The sequence below is a fragment of the Rhyacophila brunnea genome, unplaced genomic scaffold (genome assembly GCF_057557595.1).
Source record: "Rhyacophila brunnea isolate RB1 unplaced genomic scaffold, BYU_Rbru_1.0 scaffold_11, whole genome shotgun sequence".
Classification (NCBI taxonomy): Eukaryota; Metazoa; Arthropoda; class Insecta; order Trichoptera; family Rhyacophilidae; genus Rhyacophila; species Rhyacophila brunnea.
Window position 1 is genome coordinate 12,716,226 of NW_028232763.1, and position 17,264 is coordinate 12,733,489.

Below are 17,264 nucleotides of genomic sequence, written 5' to 3' on the forward strand. Positions count from 1 at the left end.
TATCATAAGTTTATTTAACTAGGAAAATTACTATGTACCTAGAGCGCGATGCTCAATCGTCTGTCATAATTACAACAAAACACTATCCAGAAAGCCTTTCATAGTTATGATCGAGTTGTCTATGGTCCACCAAATCTGCAATAGCTTCGTTCTGTTTTTCTATAAATTAAAAATTCTCTTTTTCATAATTTAGGTAAATTATTTTGTAATTGTTAAACGATGACAAAAATATGAAAAATATACAAAATAAATTCAATAACTATAAATACACAATTAATATTTAATTAAAATGATTAAATGTCTCCGCAATTAGTGAATAATATAAGTTATTTTTTGACCCATGTTTTTCCCGATACGGTAACACTTGCCGTTGAAATGTCAGATTTTGTCATTTACAATTATTACAAATATGCCATGATATGAATAAATATATAGAGTGATTAAAACTAATATAACCATGTTGGTGTGTAGGTAACTAAGTACTTATATATTTTAACTACCTATCTATTGGTTTAATATTACATAAATATCTAAATCCGAATAAGAAAAGTTAATTCATAATTCATTGACACTGACATTTCAATTCGATAATCGGTTTTACTAAATTAAGACATGTACAGAATCAACGAAAGTAAAGGAAATATGTCGTATTAAATGTCACGGATATTTAATAATTGTTCAATACCCATATTGAGATCAATTGTTAAATGAATTTGAGTGTATGGGCTGTTTATAGACACGTACATTTATTTTGACAGCAGCTGTCAGTGGTAATTGGTAATACAGAAGGGGTCGAGTTCATAACAAAAGTAGTCTATGGTTAGGGATTCCTTATCTCTATAATCTATAGTTAACAGATGGATTTCGGCTATTTACCAATTTTACTGTAAGTTTGTGGTAAGTATGAATTGAGCATTACGCCCCTAGATAAGATTTCTGAAAGATTTTGGGAAGACAGCATATACCTATGGCTATTTATTTTAATGTAGGTATTTGTAGGTTTCTGAGTGATTTTATTTTAAAAGTCAATATTTTTATCCAACACGTGTATGTATATTATAACGTTTCTTTCTGATGTCCAGACCAATATGAACAAAAATACAAACTGTTCTACAGTTGTATCAAAGATGTCAACGAACATTTACGTATAATTACGAAAATTTAATATATTATAATACAAACGTCCATATATTTTTATTTTCTGTCGTTGATTGGTCAATTGGGGTGACAACATTACAAAAGATAGATGCCAACCAGCTGCTAAAAATCATGAACTGGAAAAGACGTGCGGAGGACCGTTCCGGCTGGAGGACGGCGGTGGAGGAGGCCAGGGCTCGACTTGAGCTGTAGCGCCATCGAAGAAGAAGAAGATCGTTCAATTATTATTAAAGAATTTGATCGTGGTCTGGAGTAGGCTTGACCCTTTAAAGATTGTAAAAGTTGAAGACTTAATTAATAACATATTTTAAATTCGTTACTGACCATGTCTGATTAAATAAAATAACTTGTATTTGCAGTAGGGAATTATGTGGTTTCCATCAGATCTGCATCATTTATTGTGCGGTTGATTGTTAGTTGAATATGGTGATTTTCGGTTTAGAGGCTTTCTTTCAAAATTTTAAAATATTTGTTAAATATCCCTTTTGTGTTAAAAATATAGTATGTAGGTACCAGTCTTGTTGCTAGGATTTAAAAATTCTTCGATTTTTCTTTCTGATGAAGAGAACGCCTCATCTACGTCATGGAAACTGGTAATTAAATAGACGAAAGAAAGATGGTTGCTATAAACTTTGGTTGCAGCCGTCATTTGAGGCATATTTAGATAATTCTTTATTGTATAATTTATTTAAGATTTGTAGGTATAGCTACTATTATAAATTATAACGTTTCGGTTCTGGTACAAATTAAATATTGTTCGTGTTCTAATAATGTACACTGGATAAAATAATCAAATTAATAACTGAATACCATTCATAACAAGTTCAAGTTGACAGAATGTATCTTGGCAATATCTGCAAATCTTATAATTTATGGAATTCATTGATTGAATCTTGAATTATGTTTAAATGTCTAAAGTTAAAAAAAATATAGATATAATCTACAATGCGACAATCATAATACAACTTCTTTTCAGCTTCACTATCATATATTTAGATTCCGTATATTATATAGAGAAGGTTTATTTTTAACCACTTACTCACTTCATTCCTAGTTTTTTATATAATTTGCCACCTTTTTATTATCGCCAAGTAATTATACTTTAACATCTTTACTATATTATGACTTATGTTATCTGCAGAATTATGAATCAATAAATTGATCGAGAGAAACTGTTTTGTTCTCTTGCCTCTTTCAAAATAAGATGTAGCAAAATTACCCTAATTACCATTCATAGTAACTCTATTTATATTGTATCGCTTGTCGTTTTTTTATTATTCGCTCCCTTATAACAATTTAAATTTCTCCCTATTGTATGCAATTTTTAATAATTGTATTTACTCTTTTATGCATGTCTTCTGTGTCCATCTGTTATTGGAATCGATACTAATTCAGTTATTTTGTCTCATTGATTCATCAGTATTGTATACTTACATACTTTTATGATTGGTTCAATTGGTTGACTTTCATACAGAAAAATAATATTATCAATATTGAGTGTCACATCTTCCAGGTATTTAGTAAACTTAATCACTGTACAGGATGTTTCGTGTTGAAATAAAACAAGGCATTGATTAAAGTTTGGTTTTATTGTGACTAGACGATTCGATGAAGTTACAAACGATATGCACATTATGAGGTTTTTTTATTAATAATTATATGGTCTTAATGCTACTGATAAGTACAATGTTATATTTAATCATTATTTAAACTTATACAATTTCGTATTTAATAAACAATTGTTAAAAAAGAATGTTTATTCACAGAAATTACATTTAAAATTATGGTTCAATTTTAATTAAATTTAGTAAAATTAAGAGTATCATAAATCATGAAAAAAATACAATTATGAAATGTATTCACTATTTTTGTAATTATAAAAAATATTATTAATCAAAAAAAAATTGGATATACTTACAAAATAAAAAAAATATCCAACGACATAATCTTTTCGACGTTATTATTGTCAATTTTAACAACATTACATATTTATACCCATCTTCCGAATTAAAATTTTGATATTTATGATTGTATTTATGATAATTTAAAAAAAATATATAATAATGAATTTTTCAAAGAAAGTAGTAATTGGATTTTAAGTCAAATTAAATAATGTTTTCAACCACAGGTTTTACAAAAATGTTTTTTTTTTTAGTTTTAATTTTATTTATTTTAACATTTTGCATTACAAATCATTAATGGAAAACATTTATGTAAAATTGTCTTTTGCAATGTGGTCGGTAAATATAGGATCACTTGAATGCAATGACATTAATATGGACGAAGCATCTGGAAAAAAAATGACACTCACTTTTTTGTCGGGTCTGCCGAACGGCATAATCTGTTCTAACGCCATTACAATAAAGGTGATATTGCTATAAATTCCCGATGCTTTTTGTCGGGTCTGCAGAATGGTTCGGTTCGAACGGGTTCGCTCAAATTAACATTGACACTAGAAACACTGTTCTAACGCCATTACAATAAAGGTGATATTGCTATAAATTCCCGATGCGTGATATCGCATAATGGAAATTGCGTGACGTCTACCTATACATGTGCAAACATCGCTATGCGCAAATTTACTTGCTAGCTACTGTATTGAGTGCGTTGTCCATTAATAATGTCATTGCTTGAATGGTGTTAACTGTAAATTATTCGTAGAAAGATATTATATCAATTATAATAAAACACATTATATAGAGTGCGTATCCCACATAATGTTGCACATATCAGGTCCAATTTTGTCCGCTTTGTAAGACATTCTCAACTGGTATAAAAATACGTTATTATGGCAATATTTGTCTAGTAGTTGTCATGTATTTAATAAATAAACGTTTCCCATAGATTAATGAAAATAAGTTAATAACTGGATAATTTCGGATATTTTGATAGTGGCTGTCAAATTGTGCATCAGCTCAAAAAAGAATCCGACGATTATTGAAATATCCCGGTATCAACAATGCAAACAGTAATAAAGTGTAATTTATCAAAGATTAGTTAGAGTTACAATACTTCGCTTGACTAGTGGGACTTTCTATAATATATTTGTGTGATACAGTATTTCTGTTTCTTGTGACGTGTGTAGTTCGAAAGTTTATGTTAGAAACACATTCACATAACGTCCCGTAAGAACTCGTGAGCTCACGGTATGCTAGCCCCACGGGCAAAAAATGTACAATGTTATTTTATTTGTATCAGAACCATATTAAGGTCACCTCACGTATGACAAACCGTTTTTTTTATATTATCTGCTAATTTACACATTTTTCAGTCACGTGATCTAGCGTATCTTTAGTTTTAGTCGTTTCAAAGAAAACTACGAATGATTTGTATGACAAATGTTTTGTAGGCTGTCAATTTTTAGTATTAAAGTTTATGATAATTCTAGCATATAATATGAGCTTACGTGACGTATTTATAGCTTAATAATGTATTTTATATATCAGTTGAGACTGTCATAATAAGTGAGCAAAAAGGTTGCTAATTAAATCTCTATAAATTTATATGGAAAAGTACTGTTTTTAATTGATGGTAAAGTTTTAAAAGATTAATAAAAATGACATTAGTGAAAGTTTGACAATAAATCATTAAAGTCCTGATTGTCTTTATTAAAATGATCAATAGTAAAGTTGATGACGTTATACATGTGAAAGTATTAAAATTAATATCGTAAGTATTTTGCAGTAGTACCTATAGAATAATGGGATTGCACAAAATTAGTAACTTAAAATAGTTACAACAAACAGTTCACAATGTTGTATACGTTGTAAATAAATATTATTTACAGGTTTAATGATAAAATTACTATTCTTTGGGTTCAAGGTACTTTAACAGTGTCATCATCGTCACACCGAAGTATTGGTAAGAACATCAACTCTTTGGAAATGTTATTAAATATACAAATTAATTTATTCATATTCTATACATTATATTTCACAATTTTTGTTGTATCTTAATTTTTGCATTTTTTATACAGTGAAAAGTTGAATCTAAAAAATTACAGCTATCGTCAAGTGCACACCCAGAAAGGGGAGAAGAATAAAGATAAAAAATAAACATATCGTCTCTAAATTTCCGAACTATTCTAAGTCACATTTGAAATATACTACAGGAGAGTATTATTTGTTATATTTGTATAGACAGACAAGTCCAACTGTGTCGCTAGATTTCAAAATCAGCCAAGTCCATAATAGATGAATAGGAGAAAAACAGCTTTTTGTTTTCTCAAGTACACAGTCACAAGGGTGAAAGTTTATATTATTTCGAGTACAGAATATTTAAAATTAATAAGTTCCACATTCCGATAATGCAGAAATGTTAGAAAGTAGTAGATCTTCAGCAATTCAAAAAAAAGTCAAAAATAGCTAAAGGTGGACTTAGCTGATTTTGAAATGTAGCGACACAATTTTAAGTTTACTGTGATCTAATACCCAGTATCAAAATGCCACCGATCGTCATTCCTCAATTATTTAAATAAATGTATTATATTTGGATGAGAATAATGAGGTGTTAAAAATTCAGCAACACTTGTCATTTACCATCATAAAGATTTTTGGTGTTGTTTTTGGGCACTCACTGCATTCATTGTCAAACTAATACCTTACTATGCAAAGAGCCTACTGCGCGACGGTGAGGGGAATATATTGCTTGAATTTAAAGCGCATAATATATTCTTTTTCTCACTCCAGCGACAGTCCGTGAGTGATACAAATTGAGTGATCCGACGAGGTGGCACAGGCTTTCTCATGGTTGATTTGAAAACGACTTTTACGTAAGCTAGTTAAGGAAATAAAAACAGGAATAAATAAAGCTCAAATCACTAAAAACGAAATCTACACGCTTTTTACATTGTCATAACTCATCGATCAAAACTCATCCCACGATTGCATTGGATATGTCTGCTATAAACAAATGTATGCTTTTTTTCAACCATAGTACTACAAAAAAGTCATAGATTTATTTATCTAAAATACAATATGTACTTTGTTTCAAAAAATTTCACGAAAAATATTTTAAATGTGACATATAAGAGTTCTATCTTCAGATGATAATTAGTGGATAAGGGGTGGCTTAAAACTCGCTAGAAAGATTACTTTAATAATAATTATGGAAGCTTTGTTATTTCTTAGTTAGATTTATCATATTCATTTTTACTAACGTCCAGTATTATTATTTATTATAGTTCACAACTTGCCACCGACGATAATTCATCACAGAATATTTTTTTTCTATTGTTTCATTTACGGTGACAGAGTTCCGAAATCGATAACGGCTACCAAATGCCGATAAAATATAAAAAATAATATTAAATCAATGTAATCATTCAGTTACGTGTAAGTCTGAATAATAAGGGCCAATCAAACTGTTACGCAAAGAAGATTTCTACTTTTTATATCATTGAAAAAATAGAATGAATGAATTATTACAATAACCATGCCCGTTAATAAAAATGTCTTTTTGAAATTACTTTTTACAATCTGGGTGTACGCTTGGCTACCGGATAACTCAAACGTTACATATCTAATAGTTTTCAATAATTTTACAAAAAAATATTAAAATACTCGTACTTAATATAAAAAACACTATGTACATAATCAATTGAATAAAATACTATATTTCCTTTGTACCTTACATAAAAGAACTACTTAAAATATACAAATGTATAATTATTACATAATAATTAATTGCACTCTTCGATTTGGCAGATGTTTTGGCAATAATTGGTTTCCACTTTTTTTTTACATGATTATTGTGTTATTATAAGTCATAAAAATATTTGCGATGAATTAACCGGATAATATTTTTAATTGATTGGGTGTACTATTAAATATTTTAATTGATTTTTACAAATAAATGATAAATGTAACATACTTGGTGATTTACGGTTTTTGTTTTTATTAAAAAAGATGATTTATTTACATCATTACTTGCCGTTAAATTAAATTATATTAAATTTAATGTAAAGTGCGCTGATGTGTTTAGGTCTGTGACAATCGCTGTAAGAAGAAAATGTGTAAAATGTGTAAATGTTGAGTAAGAATGAATGTATAGAAATTTAATTTGTTGTTACATCAATGAAAGCTTCATATTTGTGCTTATGAAGTAGAATTCATTCATAGTGCGTTCAATGCGTGTTGTTTCCGCATTAATTATTTTGTAAAATAATGATTTCGCGTATGCGCAGTGCGTTAATAAGAGAACACGCTCCACGCGCCTATTTATTTATTCCAACTGCGTTTTACGCATTCGTATAGCATGCCTTGAACGCACTAATAAGATTAGAAATTCAATAATTATTGCTATAGCAGCAATATATTATATAATATTAAAGAAAAAGTTAGTAGGCAGACAAGGTTGAATTAAATGTAAATATTATTATCTGTGATTTTATTACTTTCTTGTTTATGACATTTTTGTTCTAATTTATAGACATTTTTTATAAAAAAAAAATTTACATAAGAAGCTTTCACTCTGTATAAGTTTAGTGGTAAATGTTTAAAATATTATATGAGAAAATAGTATTTAGTGTAACTAATATTGCAATTATTGTACTATTATTATAAAATAAAGACTTTTTGCACACCCTACTGAGTAAAGAAACCTAATCCGAACAGCCCATGACTTCACGAATCGTGCCCAGCGTTCCGTCGTTCGTCCATACTAGAAATAGGGCTCCTGTTATTGTGGTCAAGTTCGCCTCCATCACCCCGCCCCGCAGAGTCAATGATCACCCGCCCACCGTGGGCGAGCAGCTCCTCTCAGACGGTCCTGTCAGACCCCACGCCTACCCCAGCGTACTGACAAGCTGAGAGACCAGCAGACCCCGCACGGGACGCGGGACTGGGCGACGAATACACAAACCCTGACGAATGCTGCTTGGCTTTTAAGCGAAGACTTGCTATGCTGGAAGACATTGCTGCGCACGGCTCCGTAGGACCGCGGTGATGATACACAGAATAAGGATTAGGAGGCGTCGTATAAGGACATGGGGGAGCACTAGAACTTGACCCAGAACCCATACCTCCAGGTAACATAGACCCTGCTGAACCCATTCCGGCTACTGATGTCGCAGCATTAAAGCAATTGACAGAGCTTTGGTGGTGATTCGTTGGTACGACTGAGCCTAGTGGGTTGACGGGCCAAGGGAAGGATTTGGTACCCAATGGACTGGGAACCTTCGCTGCCCAGTTGTTGTAGGAGTATGAGGAATATAGGGAGTCGGTATCAGGGAAGGGCTGCATCAGGCCATTGAATTGGGATCCAAAGCCGTTCTTGAAGTCCGCAGCTGCTGCGGCGGCAGCGTTCATGGCGTTTCGCTCGCGTTTTCTCCATTTCGCCCGGCGATTTTTGAACCATACCTGTAACAAAAAATATTATACAAATAAATTAATAAACCACCAATGCACCAGATTTTTTTATCGTTTAAAGAAAATGTGTTTATATGCTGTTTCAAAGAAGATTTTTATGAAGAAAACTGCATTATCTATAACTAATCCAAAATCCTTAATGTTGCTTAATATACTTAATGTAATATGGATACTTAATGTTGAAATATTTACATAGTATAGTTAAGTTAAGACATACTGAACTGAAATATTCAAAGAAGTTGGACTCTATAATAATTATAACGAGTCTTAATATGCGCATTTCGTATTAGAAATTTTAAAGGCTGTTCGATTTTTGAATCAAACAATTTGTATATGTACTCCTTTGTTGTATTGTTAACACGACGTTTATTATTTTTCTTCTATTGGCAGTCCAAAAAACAAAATGGCGGCTCGAATTCTGGTTATTTTATATATATGCTCAATACTAATTACTCAGTGTAAACTCAAGTGTAAAGTAGGTACTCAAATGAACCTGTAATGCAAAGTCACCTGTAGCTAACTTAATCTGTAGACCAAAGATCCCATTTTCAACATCTTTGGATACACTGTATATTCGTTTTTACACATCACGTTGTGACAAGACTAACCAACCGATAAAAAACCTTGATAGAATCCTACCAGTGTATTGGTAAAGAGTACAATGCAAAAAGGGCGTTAGGCTTGGTTAGTTTAGGTTAGTTGAAAAAGAGTTAGGTACCTAGGTATTTATTATATTAGATTATTTAGTTACAAGTTACAATGATATCTTTTGTATCAAGTTACAACTCATTTTTTATGGAGATTATGAAACATAATTACGACGAATCCTGTAAAATTCGGTTACATGTAAGTTGTACTTATTACATTTCATACACGTATATTATACGGTATATTATAAGGTCATCTCTATAGCACCGAGATGAAAATATACACGTTGTTGTGTTTTATCTAATTTAATTACATTCCTATTTTCTACTGTCTTTCCCTTGTATTTCAGCAGTTTTTATTACGTATTTTAGGTAGAAATCGGCTTACAGGAAGCCAGGCGAGGACCGCGCCAATTTTCATGGCTGATTTTAGCAAAATTCATGAATTCAAGAATGAAAACCTAACCTAATCAAACCTAAAAAATAATCCAGTGTATCGGCTATTTATTCAGATATCAAAATTTGATTCTCGCTGGCTTCCTGTAAACCGACAAGAGCCGTGTTTTATTTAGACATGAATATTATCTCAGTACTATACGACCCAAAGAGGTTGGAGGGTCTTTAATATATGACCATATATTTCCGATATTTACGGTGAAGTATGATACGGTGAACTGCATACGTACAAATTTCCGGACACGGTAAAATTCACACTTAACGATAAAATCATTTAGATACTTGTCAGTTGTTTCTGTTGTGACCATAATAATCGAAATCGAATACACTGAGATCTTATGAAAAGATATACAATTTTTCGAGCACCCCCCATTAATATCGCCGGCATTAACGAAAGAAAAACAAAACAAATGCTCTTTTCGTCCGCGAAATATTGCAGCGATTCGTCTGAGCGAGCGCAGGCCGCCGCCGCCCTCCACCCCCCGGCAGCCACCCCCTTTTCCTAGCAGCAGTGCAGCCAACGACCCGTCTAATTGTGGCGTCGGAATGAAGATAAACGACCTCTGTGATTGGTCCCGACATTCTCATATACTTTGACTTCCCCACCGAAATTCGCAACACCCCCATATTCAGTGATTACTAACTTCTGGCATAGGCTTAGGAATGCCTTTGGAATGCTATTAACTGAATTATCTATTTTAAGAGGTCTACATCTCCTCTTATGTCTAATGTCTATTAAGTTTATGTTTCAGGTACTTTTGACGCTCGTGGTGTCAGACTTTCCCGTTGCCTAGCTACGATCATTCACAGTGCTCAGGCATACTTGGATTAGATTAGTGAACGATACATCGTTTAAAAGGTAAATAATATGCATATCATCACCATCATCATCAGTGATCTAAAAATCTAGGTTGGGTCCTAAACTACTCCGAGAACTTCCTATCCTAGGCCGGTGTCCTCGGGGTATCTGCACCTGCTGATTTAGCATTCCTATTGACACCGTCGAACCACCGGAGTCTGAATCCATTCTTGCTACATATCCCACCCATCGAAGTCTATTAAGTTTGGAGATATATTCTTCTTGTTGAAGAGTTCTAGGTTATATAACTTATGCCATATTCTCATTTTAGTATGGCCCCGTGTATTCTATGCAGCACATTATTGTCCCGAATATATTTATTGCATGCTCATCAGCCTTGGTGAGGATCTAACACTCTGACCCATAGGTTAACGTCTTGTAGGTACTCGTAATGTTTGTACGGCGGAAGAAGCTACAAGACTTTAGCTGATTTTGTGGAGCACATGTTTGCTGTAAGAACTCTCCGTGTTATTTCTTCACTATTGACAAAAATATGCTACCAAACAAAATATACTTTCTAGAAAGCTCTAACGGAGCATGAACTAAGCTCATATTTTTATAAAAACTTATTTGGATGTTTTTGTCTGACTTGTATCCATATTCTCTTAAAAAACAATCTAATGAGAGCAGTGAAACATTTTATTACACGCCCAAAAATATTAATAGATAAAAAGAAAATCAATACATTTTTGCGATTGACACAATAACGGTATTTTGTTTTGAGAGGAAATTTACAAAATTCTGAAAATCTATATGTCGAGTCATCGCATATTTAACTTTGAATTGAATTTATTCAACATCGTTATCCACGCTCTTGATCCCTTGTGTTTTCAGCCCTTCATTTGTCACAAATGAGAAGTTAGTTTTTTTCCCCTAGAGCATATTAATATATAACTTTTATTATTCTATGCAAATAATAAGCAACAATATTTCATTTATATTCATAAAATCGGTAGTACTTAATAGTAGTAATACTTTAGTAGAGAATTTCGATTTTTTTAAAATAATTTTAAAACAATTATTTTTGCCTGCGACACTATTCAAGTATAAAGTTCTCAATAGTGTAATAGTTAATTTGGATCAACATCGGAAATATAAATATTAACAAAAAATCCTACAAAATATATTGTACCGAATTCAACTTTAACTCACATACATTGCAATCCGGACGATGAGCTTTATCAATTAATCTACCAATATATTTATTATACACGCAGAAGTTTCTTAACAACATGATAGTTGAGATGTTATTTCAAATTCCATTAAAATTAGCAAATTGTTTTTATAAATGGTATTTTAAAATTAACTTAATTCCTAGATGTGGTAAGGATCTCTCCGAATTTAAATTTTAATATACTTTGAAAGGCTAATAAATTTTAATTACCTAATTTATCTTTGTATGCAACGAATAAATAGACATCTGTTAAATCTTGTGTATTATTATAATTTCTATTTCTGTTTCAAAATCCGATCGAGACCACCTCATCAAAAATGGTTGACAACTTCGTCGCATAATAGTAGCCTCGAAGTGTCTGAAACGGTAGACCTCTCCGTCCCTCGCGTGATCTCCCGATACGTCCCTCTCCCTCCCGCGACCCGTTCGGAGTGACTTTGCGAAGACGGGAGACCCGAAGTAAAGTAAAGTTAGTGAGGCGATACTGAACGAACCTATGGGTTGTCGATGGGAGGCTATCATACTCAATAAGTCCCCACAATATATTTTCTTGTGTCTGCCTCGAAGCTTTGGCCTATCAAGATGCTGTCTTGTTGGTAAACAGTTACGAAGTTCTATATTATATAATATATGTACTCAACAGTGTCTAGTCTATTGATTTTTGGTTTTATATACAATAACATAATATTAATTTTAATCAATAACAGTGGTCAAGACTGAAAGGTGAACGAGTCATCATTATTAATTCAACTGTCCCATTGCTCATCAGTAGCTTTATTCCAACTAGTTAACTCCTTAAGGGCGGACGTGCTCAGCGTGGGTCAAAATGGAGCTTTTATTCTATTTTCAAAGCATGATCCTGGACTTTCCTTAAATGTTGTATTTAATATATATTTATATAATTTTGAAGCCTTATTATCCTCTATATTTATTTTAAACATTTGATGACTGCATAAAGTATTTTCATTACATAAAATAGTATTCTTTTAAACCTCTCGCTCTAATGTTTTAGAATATAGTCATATTTCAGTGCATAAATGTGCAGCGGTGTTACGATTTTTTACCGTTTACTGCACATTTATGTACTGAAATATGACTATATTCTAAAACATTAGAGCGAGAGGTTTAAAAGAATACTATTTTATGTAATAAAAATACTTTATGCAGTCATCAAATGTTTAAAATAAATATAAAGGATAATAAGGCTTCAAAATTATATAAATAAATTATCTACAACGTTTAAGGAATGTCCAGGATCATGCTTTGAAAATAGAATAAAAGCTCCATTTTGACCTACGCTGAGCATGTCCCCCCTTAACACTTTTTTGTCATTTTTCTTGATCCGAGATAACTCTGAAGTGTTATGGAATCTACATACAAAGTAGTTATCGAAATTACGAGTAACACATAACAAATGAAAATATCCACATATTTAATATGTACATTTTTGACAGAACGTAGCTGCGCATGCGCAATGCTACTGCCTTATTTTAGCCTAAAAGATGTCACCGAACTGGAATTGTGTTTACGCTATATCAATGCGTTTATAGAATATAATGTGATATTTTTTTAGTATGTAGGTATATATTAGAGAGTACATTGCACCAGTAGCGAGCTTAGGGACGCAGAGGCCGGAGCAACTGACTGATTTTGAGCCCCCCCCACGATAAAAAAAATAAAACGATAAATTCAAACCACCAACGTACCCGGTAAGAAAAACTATTTATCCTATGAGATTTTAAGTATTATTACGCAGTCATATATGATTTCACGCAGAATTTATGAATATGATTAGAGGGATATATGTACACGAAATTACCATGATTATCCAATAACTACACGCTTTATGTCATGAAGCTATAGCATACGATAGGATATATACAACATAAACATAATACGTTAACGATATCGTGTCGTAACTTTGTACACTGCATACCTACTATAATTCGAGTGTCAAAACAGATTTTTTCAGGTTATATGTAGAAGTTATAAGAAAAAACGGTTTTCAGTGCGTTTAAATGTTTAACATAATACCAATAGAGCATCGCACGAACCATCAGTATCGCATACAGGGACTCGAAATACAGGAACGGTCGTCGATAATACTAAAAATAGAAAAAGATAAAACGCAGTCTGCAATTATGCTCATAATATTATCGCATTAGCAAATCTACCCCGTACCGTACTCGGACTAAATTGCGCGATCATTAAACATCCAAGTTTTTACCGGTATTTCTTAAACATTAAAAAAACAGAAGTAGGTGCTTATCAATAAATATAGCTATTAAAATCTTTTTAAAATATTATTTTATAGCAAAAACCTACATACCTACATTTATTATGTTGACATTTAAAAAATATGTATTGATCATAAGTGTAGAACTAGTGATTTTTTACAAATACTTAATTTGAATATGTATATAGATAATTTTAACTGAAGCCCTCAAAAGTTTATCAAGTGCAAATAAGTCCGGCTACAGGAAAACTTCTTAAATTCAATGCTTATAAAGTTATCAATAATTATAGAAAAAATTGAATATTTTTGTCACGGATGTTTTCTATTTCGAAATAATATTATGATAATTCATCGCGACAATTACTTAAGTATATAAATATATTTGATGAAATTTGTTTTATTATTTTTTCACCTCTGTTGGATTCACTCAATCAATATATTTGCATTTTAGCAGCACATAACTTATAATTCATTTTGAAAAACGTAAACGAGTGTGCTTTCTTAATACCAAAAATTCCGGTATTTTGGATTTTTAAAACCGGTATTTCGGTATTGATAAATACTGGAATACCAGTATTGCAATCCCCAGTTGAAACGAACAACGATATGAGCCAACACGGAAAGTCTTCATTCTGGCTTGAAATATATGCGTTAGAATTATAAGGAAACGATTGAATATAAAGAATTTAATATCGATGTATTGAGCGTATTATCAAATGACGTTACTCACGTGTAACCACAAAAGTTTTAGAATAATGATGATCTCAACCATTTTTTTTTAAATACTCATATTTAATTGAATTTATTTTTCCTTTGCCATAGCATTAGTTATATACCAGTGATTGTGGTCTATAGATGCTGTGTATGTGGAGGATCCCCATAAATATTTTATAAATATTACTATAAATAATGTTATTCATTTATTGCGCAATTGTGAGGTAATTTTGCTCAGTAAATCACATCATACTACTTCCTCGGCTGGCCGTCATGATACAATAATTAGTTACAAAATCTTAAGTTGATAATATAGGTATTGTAACAAATAGTAGGAATGTGTTTTCCAAACAACATCTCTACGAGCAAAAGTCAACACACGCCAATGATATGTACACAATATCAATAAGGAAGTACAGCACATTATCAACATAAATTTGCAATATGTACGCTTATCTACTTATAGCCAGTGACGTCCCTATGCAAAGTGCCACCCTTAAGCAGACTGGGAATACAGTATTCTTTTATTTTTTGTTATTATTTACCTATTTTATTATTTATGTATGGCAAATACGTAAAAAGTCTTAAATTGACAAATACACCATCTACTGAGAATGTGAAGATCTCTACGAAATCTACTCTCAAACGGTGGTAGTTTTAGGTACGTGGAGTTTTGTGATGCTGACGAGTTTGGAGGCACCCCTGTGAAATTTTTACCTGTGCACAATACGCATTACATTACAAACAATGTTTGTGTTGTCAGAATTTTTTATTCTCCGACTATTTTTTAAACTAAGATGTCGATACTTTCCAACGAACAGACCGCATCTTCTAATTCGTGAAAAATTGCCATTACTCTCAAAATTTGTATTGTTGTGTCACTCCTATACAACGCATGGCCTGCCTACCCCCACGGATAATTACTGCTTATTGCAATGTATTTTTAGAGTTAATCCGTCAACTAAATTCTATACACATAACACGTTTAATTCCTTCATATAAGAATTATATTATTTATGTTTCTATGACAACTGACAACGAATGTACCTACAGACCTACAAACTTATCTGAAGAATGGGATGGGGAAGCCACTGTCGAAAACCACCCAATCAAGACGCGTAACTGGTAAAAATCTGACATTCGAATCAAATTTTCAAAATGGCGTCCTATGGTAGTTCGTAGTTCCGTTTTTGGCCATTATACAGATACGTTTGTAGGTCTGTATATTATATTCACAACTTCATTCTCATGTAAATGGGATAATTTGCAATATAGCACAATCAAGTTTTTTTATATAAGATATATATTTGCCACTAGAGTGTGAGCATACTTTGATATTGACACGAGGGTTGCACCCCAATAGTTGCAAAGAATATTAATGTCTTAATAATGACATCGGGTAGTTTTGATTCTCAAATACCAGCAGCAAATCACTTCATTATCTCTGTTCCATAAAATTACCATAGTATGCCAATAAAATAATACAATTTTGTACCATAATCTATATTGGAATTCAAATGATATTAATCTGATAACATTATTTTCTAACACATTTATATGCGAAAATATACGTCAATCTAATTATGAGTTAAGAATGGGAGTAGACACATATCTTTTTATACCTAATAGATAATAAATATTTTTTTAAATTTTATATCAAATTTGTTTTGATATTTGACAGTATTTCTAACTGACATTAATGATCATTTCAAAATGATCAACATCAAGCATGGCAATAAAATCTCACGTCACCCTTATCATCAGCGTAGTATATTAGACTAGAAAAAATACCATGCGGCAGTGCCACCTGTCAACATTCTTAGGTGTGGCTTAGTTCTGCAAACAAAATATTGTTTAGACTTTATTACTGCCTTACCTTGCGTCAATCTGTCACAAATCGTTTAATACTTTTTAAATACTAGTAGTGCACTGTAAGTAGGTACCTCTCAAACTATTATGTAAGTATCATATCATTCATTTTCTTTCACGACGCGATTAAAATAAATTTATCTTCGTGACCGTTTATTTTTCAAATTTAGAATTTGCCTTTACATGTATCTTTTCTATGCTCTCTCCAACACATTTACACACTTTTCTCTCGTACGTTACAGATAAATCAAGACAAATATAGGTATACCTATAATATAAAATACATCAAATACTGTCGATAGGTTCAATGTAAATCAAATCGTATTGAAATGATGTGTTATCAAGGAAATTTAAAATATTATAAAATGTTAAAAAATAGCCCAAATAAATGTTACAATTATTGTATAAATTATTTTTCAGTGAAGTGTCATTTAAATTAGGAACAGAAAATGTCACTATGCGCCTTATAGATAGTATTAAATAATTCTGTGGAATAGTTTGAACATACGAAGTATTAAAATGTCACAAACGCCTTCAATATGTTTTTTTGACAGACGAATGTATTAAGTATGATAATCTTATTCTTGCACTATCTTTATACACAGTCACAAAGCATATAATTATAGGGTGCAATAACACACACACGCGCCAGCAATTCGCTTGTTTATTGGGGTGCATATAATCGCATTAGATACGATTGCAGTGTTCACACGTCGTTGCGACGTTTTGAACAGGTCATCTATCTCGCAAATACGATAGCGCGTTACCGATTGTGGGAAGATTG

At 31.9% G+C, this 17,264-nt stretch overlaps 1 protein-coding gene across 2 annotated transcripts in view; it reads right to left on the minus strand.

Annotated features, from left to right (window-relative positions):
• Positions 1-3,158: 3,158 nt before the first annotated feature.
• Ptx1 (pituitary homeobox homolog Ptx1) overlaps positions 3,159-17,264 on the minus strand; it is a 165,325-nt gene continuing 151,219 nt past the window's right edge. For both annotated transcript variants that reach the window (XM_085958948.1, XM_085958937.1), the window contains exon 5: positions 3,159-8,516. In XM_085958948.1, coding sequence (XP_085815074.1) covers positions 7,917-8,516 — 600 coding nt within the window. In that variant the 3' untranslated portion in view covers positions 3,159-7,916. The remainder of the gene's footprint in view (positions 8,517-17,264) is intronic.